The 7,354-nt window shown below is 50.8% G+C and overlaps 1 protein-coding gene across 3 annotated transcripts in view; it reads right to left on the reverse strand.

The window, feature by feature from the left end:
• The window catches only part of CPA5 (carboxypeptidase A5), a 68,746-nt gene that overhangs the window by 14,637 nt on the left and 46,755 nt on the right, over nucleotides 1–7,354 (reverse strand). The window contains exons 1-3 of one of the 3 annotated variants that reach the window (XM_012813723.2): nucleotides 7,088–7,217; nucleotides 5,929–6,010; nucleotides 4,300–4,434 (exon numbers count right to left, since the gene is read on the reverse strand). The exons of 1 other annotated variant lie outside the window; for it this stretch is intronic. In XM_012813723.2, coding sequence (XP_012669177.1) covers nucleotides 4,300–4,434; nucleotides 5,929–6,010; nucleotides 7,088–7,203 — 333 coding nt within the window. In that variant the 5' untranslated portion in view covers nucleotides 7,204–7,217. Of the gene's footprint in view, nucleotides 1–4,299; nucleotides 4,435–5,928; nucleotides 6,011–7,087; nucleotides 7,218–7,354 lie in introns of those variants that run through there. One more of the 3 variants, XM_012813724.1, reaches the window with a different exon arrangement.

Consider the following 7,354-nt stretch of genomic DNA (forward strand, 5'->3'; position numbering starts at 1 on the left):
CACTGGCCCCATATGCCAGAGGTGGTGGGTTCAAACCCAGCCCCGGCCAAAAACGGCAAAAATAAAATAAAATAAAATAAGGTGACATGGAGTAATTTCTGAAAGCAGGGAGGGAATCAGTCATGCAGCTATCTGTGGGAGCAGAACTCCAGGTATAAGAAACCATTAGGTGGGAAGGCGCTGAGCTATGAGTATAGTTGAGAGCCCTGAAGCAGGAATAGGGCAAGAAGCAGGAGGAAGGCCCTGTGTGGCTCAGAGTGGGCACGGGAGAGCAGTCAGCGCTGCAGGCCAGAGAGAAGTGACTGCTATGTCACAGAGCTCCCCAAACCCTCCTGAAGACTTTGGCTCTCAGGGAATGAGCCAGGAAGCCACTGGAGGATGCTAAGCTGAGGAATGACCTATCAGACACGCATCTGGCTGCTGTTTTGAGATGAGGCAATAAAGAGTCAAGGGTGGGATTGGGGAGAACAGCTAGAAAGCTAATGGAATGATGCAGATGAGGGACGATGGTGTCTGGGCCCTGGGGTGGCAGGGGATGTGTTAAAATATATTAAGAAGGCAGCACCCTCAGGATTTGCTGGTAGATTGAATGTGGGGTGTGAGAAAAGAATCAATAATGACCCCAAGCTTGTTGTCTGAACAACTGGAAGGACAGTGTTTTCCTGATCTGGGAAAGGCTGCAGAGGAGCAGATGGAGGGCCAGGGGAGCTTGGTGAGGGCCTGGAAAGTGCAGGATGCCCACTGGACACCCAAAGTTAATAAATATTTATTTTGCGGGCAGAAATGCCCAGTAGGCAGTTGGACGTGGGAGTCTGGAGCTCAGTAGAGAAGCATAGCTGGAGACATAACCCGGAGGTCCTCAGGAGAAAGAAGGTGTTTAATGCCATGATCCCAGATGAGGGTAGGGAGGAGCAGAGGAGCTGTCCAAGGACAGAGCTGGAAACAGGAAAACAATGGGTAACAGAGCAGCCAGAGACTAGGATGGCCCGGGACTGACTGGGAAGTGGAGAGAAGGAACTTTTCCAGGGAGGAGAGTGACCAGTGTGCTGATGGAAAGTGAACACTGAGAGTTGACCAGGGGGTTGGCCCTAACTGCTGCACATGCCTCTGTGAGGGCAGCCCTGGAGAGAAGTGAGAGGTGCACAGTCTGCCAGGAGACAGGGATGATGCTGGCCCACGGAGTCAGTGTCTCTGGGAGTTTTGCTCTAGCTGAGAAATGGGGTGGTGGCTGAAGGGTGAAGGGTGTAGAGGAAAGGGATCAAGGGAGGAATTTTTAAGATAGGAGAAATTACTCTTCATTTGTACGCTGATGGGAATGACTCACTAGAGAGAGGGAGATTGGTGAAGCAATATTTACACTAAATTGGATTCTGCTCTAGATGGTCAAAGTATGGGTGAATTTTGTTTTCTTCTTGTACTTTTCCCTATTTTCCAAATTATCTGACATGAATATTTATTAATTTTGTAATCAGAAAAAAAGCCATTAAAATCCACAGAGCTGATTGCTCAAGTGAAGCTTTTCCATGGTGACTCATCCTAGGGAACGAAAAAAACAACCCAAAGGGCTGCAAAGAACGAGGAGGTGAAGAAAAATTAAATGCAAATGGAGCTCCCTCAGAATCAGATAATTTCTTGCCTGGCCCACTGCAATTTCCTCACCATCCTCCTCCTGTCAGTCTCTCCCTGGTCCTGGCCTCAACTCAACACTGTCGCTGTCAGAGGAGCTTTTCTTAAATGCAAATCTGATCATGTTGAAGCCCCTCCTTTGGCTCCCCCACAGTTTCCAGGATAAAATCCGACCTTTTCCCATAGCAGAGGATGCCCTTTGCATGGGGTCTGGCCTCTGTCGCCAATCGGGGTGTGGGCCCCCTTCCCTGGACAGCCTCCTTGCCCTGCCGCTCTTCAGCGCACCGTAATTACCGCCTTCTCAGAAGCCATGCAGGGTCTCTTGTGTGCGCTCCCATAGCAACCGCCCTCTCTCCACCAGCCGCTCATCCACTCCATTGTAATCACCGATTTACTCCCTCCGCCCCCATCCCCCCACACCTCTCCAGCTCCCCTGGATACAGGGGATAGATTTTTTATCTTTGTGTTTCCAGCACCTCACCAGATGCTCAGCACACAGTAGGGATCTCTGTGTCTGTGGCTGGAGCGAATGGCCCCACCACAGTTTTCTCAAACATCCCTTAAGTGACAAGCTACCCGTGTGGGAAGAGGACCTGCTTCCCTTCTTCAAAAATCTCCCTTGCCTCTGACCAAAGTGAAAAACCAGCACCCAGGGTTTTCCCGCCCCCCAGCCTGCTCCCAGCCACCAAACACAGCCCCTCTTCCTTCCTTTCCTTCTCCTTTCCATCCATTCAACTGACATTGATTAAGCTCCAGTCAACAGCAGGTCCTACAGGGGGCACTGGGTTATAGATAGATAAGGTGGGGAGGGGGGGTCTGCGAGACAAAGACCAACACATTAACAGGGTCTCTCTCTAGACTTGCTTTTCCTGAACTGGGCCCTGGAATCATTCATTCAGCAGACAACTACTGAGGGCCCACAGTGCAGAGGATGCTATCCCCAGTACAAGGCTAAGAAGTCCAGCAGACAGGGAGAAAACCAGTCCTGCGTGTCCATCTCTGAAATATAAGACTGGAGGCCAACAACCTGAGCCCTTCCCGTCTGGTTGGCGCCTCTGGGCTCTCCTCCTCTTGGACCCCTCCTCCACCACAGCCACAAATCAACTTGACACAAAGGCATCCCCCACCTTCAGCCCCCTCTAAGCCAAAATGTGATCTCGAGTATGGCAGTCAGAGCTTGATGTGTTGCAGACAGCAAGTTGTTGCTAAAATTCCTGCCTGGCTGGGTTAGGGCCAAGAGTTCAGGGCATTTTGCTGAGAGGGAGTGCAAAGCCCGGAGGGACCCAGGGCATCAAGAGAGGGCAGCAGGGAAGAATGCAGCCCACTAGTTCCAGAGGAGCCAGCGGGAGAGGCTCAGGGGTGACTCTGGGGCCATCCCTGATATGCAGAAATCAGCAGAAAGTTTGTAGAGACCTCTGCATATCTGTTTGCCAAATGCTGCAGGGTTCTCAGGGCACGAGCAGGAGCAAGGAAATGCAAACTTCAAAATATAGGCCTGGGCTGAACATGAGAATTAAGTTCCTATTTCTTTTGATGTGGTAGCCTCTCTAATCTGTGGGAGTTTCCCTATTTTTGTTTGTGGGGGAGTTAATTAGAGAACTGTCCCACCCCCACATGTTGAGTGGGAAACAGATGTGCCTGATGAGGGTTAGTCTTTGAATGGACCCAAGTGCCCCAGCCCTGTGCTCACATGGGAAAGGAATGCTGCCTAATGCATTGATCCCTCGGCATGCGGTGTCAAGTGTGTGTGCTCCGGGAGACTGTGTTCCCACACTCGGAGCCCTTAGAGGAGATTAGTGGTGTACAAAATGGCTGGGAGTGAATCTATGTGAGTACAGTTCTGCAGGTACAAAGCCAGCAACAGCATCCAGGGGAGGATGCAGCCTTAACTGATGAACGGCACCCACAGAACCTTTAGGAAGGAGGCTGTGCTACCAACTCCCTTCAGGGGCTCTCTGGGAGATCCCTGAAGTCAGAACGACTGAAACAGAATTTCATGACATTTAGAAAAGAAGCAGGGAGAGGGAGCAGGGAGGCTGGGGCTCCCGGGATGAAGGCCACCTCTGCCTCACCCAAGGGCAGATCTGCAGCTGCTCCTCCCACAGCAGTTTGTCTGGGGCAATCCTGCCCTGGAGAGATGCCCGGTGCAGAGAGCCCTGTGGTGGGGGCTGGGGGGCACTTGGGGCTCAGCAGTTCATCTAGGGGAATCCTGCCTAGGAGAGATGCCCGGTGCACAGAGCCCTGTGGTGGGGGCTGGGAGGCACCTGGGGCTCATGCTTAGCTTCTGTCACCATTCCCTGATTCTCTGGAATAAGGAACTCCCGCAGATGTTGGGTGGCTGGGACACAATGGAGACAGGAAGGAACAGACAGAAAGGCAGAGGCCATCCAGAGGTGCCTCTCAGCCTGCCTCAGAGAGACCTTAGCTCTCCTCCTTTTCCATCACAGTGAGTTCCTCTGTGAGAGGCAGGAACCATTACCAACCACACTGTGGGCACTTTCCCTTCACAAACTTTGTCCTAGGTTTGATCCTTTCCAGGGCATGCTCACAAACACGCAGAAGGAGACTCAGAAACAAAATGTCTACTTTTAGCACCAAATGTTTCTCCTCCATGTTGGGACCCCATCAGAAAGGAATATGGAAGATGAGAGCCCAGCTGCGACAAGAACTCACCTGGATGTCCTTTATCATGATGCTGTAAGCAAGGCCATGAGACTCCAGATAAGCTTTGATTTCTTTCAGTTCAGAGAAAGGAACTCTCATATCCACGGGGAGGCTGGGCCTGGCTGGGGCACGCCAGAAGTCCACCTTGTTCACGAAGGAAAGAAAACCAGGTGCATTATTACATATCCTTACACACAATCCCTTCGGCACTCTGGAGAGCGAGATAATCTGCTATGCAGTAGTCCCCTTTATCTGCAGAGGATACATTTCAAGACCCCTAGTGGGTGCCTGCAAAAGGCAGATTGTACCAAACCCTACACGGACCGTTTTTTCTTATACACAGACTTATAATCAAGTCTAATTTATAAATTAGGCATAGTAAGAGATTAGTACCAATAATCAATAATAAAACAATTATAATGATATTCCTACTTTTATACTTTGGGCTTTTGACTTAATAACTTTTGTTATTAAGTCAAATAAAGATTACTTGAAGATAAGCACCATGGTACTGCAACAGTCCCTCTGATAACTGAGATGGCTAACAGGAGGGGAGCATCAACAGGGCGGACACGTGAGATTTCATCACACTACCAGAACAGCACACAATTTTAAATACATGAATTGTTTGTTACTTCCTGAACTTTCCATTTAACATTTCCAGACCATGGTTGACTGAGGATAAGGGGGACTGCTACATCTTTAAAAGAGCCCCAATTCCATAACCAAAACCCTAAGGCTGAGCAGAAAGACCAGGACAAACAAAATCCCATGTCGCTGAGTTTCTTTCCCTAATTTCAAGTGTCCTCATCTCCCCACACACATTACAGCTTCACTTGGATCCAAAGAGCCCTAAAGAGTCCTAAAAGTGAGACTTTAACATTATCTGGGACATTAACATGGACAGGAATCTTGACCAGGAGAGAGCGACATCATTGCTCCCAACGCCTGGAGAGGCCAGAAAGGCTGAATCTCCACCCACATGTCAGCCTTTTGCTATGTCTATTTTTTAATTTGTAAAATGGAGAGAATTATTATAATACATTAAGAGTCTTGGCAATAGGGACACTCATACAAGTAGGAGGAAGGGCTTTGGGTCAAATCCAGAAATATCTGGTTGTTTCAACAGCCCTCAAACAAAACCCTCCTACTATAATAGTCGAATAAAATGTTTTCCATTGTGAAAACTTGCAGAGGACAAGTGTTCTCAGAAACAAACACTCAAGCTGACAAGGACGAACCCAAATAAAACACAGGTTTGCCAAGCTAAGCCAGTTCACTTGGGAAGCAGATGTGTCCAGTCTCCGTGCCACGTGGCATCCCACCCGGAGACATCTGTGCCTTCAATGTGGTTTTTGGAAATTTCAGCCATTTGTTGAGAGGCTCCCTGACAGGGTTCTCTCAGCAGCCTCCTGCCCAGGACAGAGGGGTTGGCTGAAGGAGCCGCAGCTCGAAAAGGAAGCACAGCCTTCTGGGCAAATATCCCCGGTTTTTCCTGAAGAGGAGCCACATTTTATTTTTCCACAGTTTTATGCTCTTTGGCAGAGACATCAGGGGGCTGGGTTTGGGATGGGGGGATGGGGAGCTGAAGGTGCAAACCCTGTGGGGGGATGTCCCCGAGCCCTGAGGAGTCCTCACCTTCTGGGGCTTCAGGCCCTCCAGATCCCTGAGAAGTGAAAGCTGCTTCTCATCTTTGGCCAGGACTCGAAGAACCTGGTCTCTGGAAAAATATGAGGAGGGGTGGAGAATGCCAGGGAGAAGGATTTCTGGAAGGCTGTGCCCCTTGGAAGGGAAGAAGCCGGGAGGCACCGTGTGGGCTGAGGAGCCCTGAGTGGGAAGGACTTGTGCCCAGCTTAGAGGAGCATGCAGTCCCTCAGCCTAGAGCCCCAGGCTCTCCGGCCCCAACAACATACAACCCAGAGGACTAAATAAAGCTTCTCCATGCTACTGATGGAAGAAACTAAGATAGGAAAAGCAGGAAGGAAAAGGAATATGGAGGGCAGTGTGTGTGTGTCAAAGAGAGAGACAGAGACAGAGGAACAAAGGGAAAATGAAGAGGAGAAAGGAATAGCTGAGGGGACCAGGATGGGGGGGCACAGTTTGTCCAAACCCTGTGGAATGTCTCCCGACCTTATAGGGGGGAAGCTGAGCTCCTTCCTCTCCCAATGGAGGGTGGGAGGCGGCCCCTGGTAGGTGTGAGCTCTGAGGTCTGCCACCTGGGATGGTGTTGGCTGCCTTCCTGGCTGGCTCGGAGACCACGGGCAGTGAACCCCCTCTCTAAGCTGTGTCTCTCCCCCACTATGCAGTTACCATGGAGTATCTACCTTTTGAGATCTTTGGGAGGCTCAAATCATGTCCATCAGGGCCTGGAGCATACATAATACTAGAATTTACTATTACTCAAAGGGGGACAACACCACACCCATTTTGGGCAGGGGCACATAGTCTTATACGGGTTAGTAACTTCCTTGAGAAGCCAAGGAAAGCTATGAACCCTTCACCTCCAAAGGAGTACGTACTGTACGTGAAAATGGTTACATGTGATTTCAGGGCATTCTTGGAGCCCAAAATCTACCCCTTGGACTCCAGATTAAAAACGCTGGATATGGTGAGGATCACAGCACAGCAGAGCAGCCTGGCCTGGGAGACTGCAGAGCTGGAGGCAGGTTCAGGACAGGAACCCAAATCCTGGCTTCTTTGCCTCCATCAGGCACCAGCAGGATAGCCACCCCCGCTGGGACACCAGGTGCCCTAACTCCGAGCCCATCCTCCCTCTTCTTGTGGAGCAGTCACTCACCCTGTGAAATTCATTTGGCCCAAAGCTGCTGCCAGAATAAAGCTGAAGACCAGGAGCGTCCGCCTGTCCACAGGGCACAGCACGGGGCAGTTCCCTCCACTGGGGGTGCCCTGCATGCTTCTTCCTCCAGGCGAGCTTCAAGGGCTTTCCTGGCACACGGACATGGCCCAGGCCTCAGGACGGTGCAGCACCTAGAGGCCGGCAGGCCCGGCCTGAGAAGGGGTGTTAGGCTTCTGGGGAGACCCCGCGTGTGGCTGCCACACACTA

The sequence above is a fragment of the Otolemur garnettii genome, unplaced genomic scaffold (assembly GCF_000181295.1).
Source record: "Otolemur garnettii isolate 467f Iridium unplaced genomic scaffold, OtoGar3 scaffold00293, whole genome shotgun sequence".
In the NCBI taxonomy this organism is placed as follows: domain Eukaryota; kingdom Metazoa; phylum Chordata; class Mammalia; order Primates; family Galagidae; genus Otolemur; species Otolemur garnettii.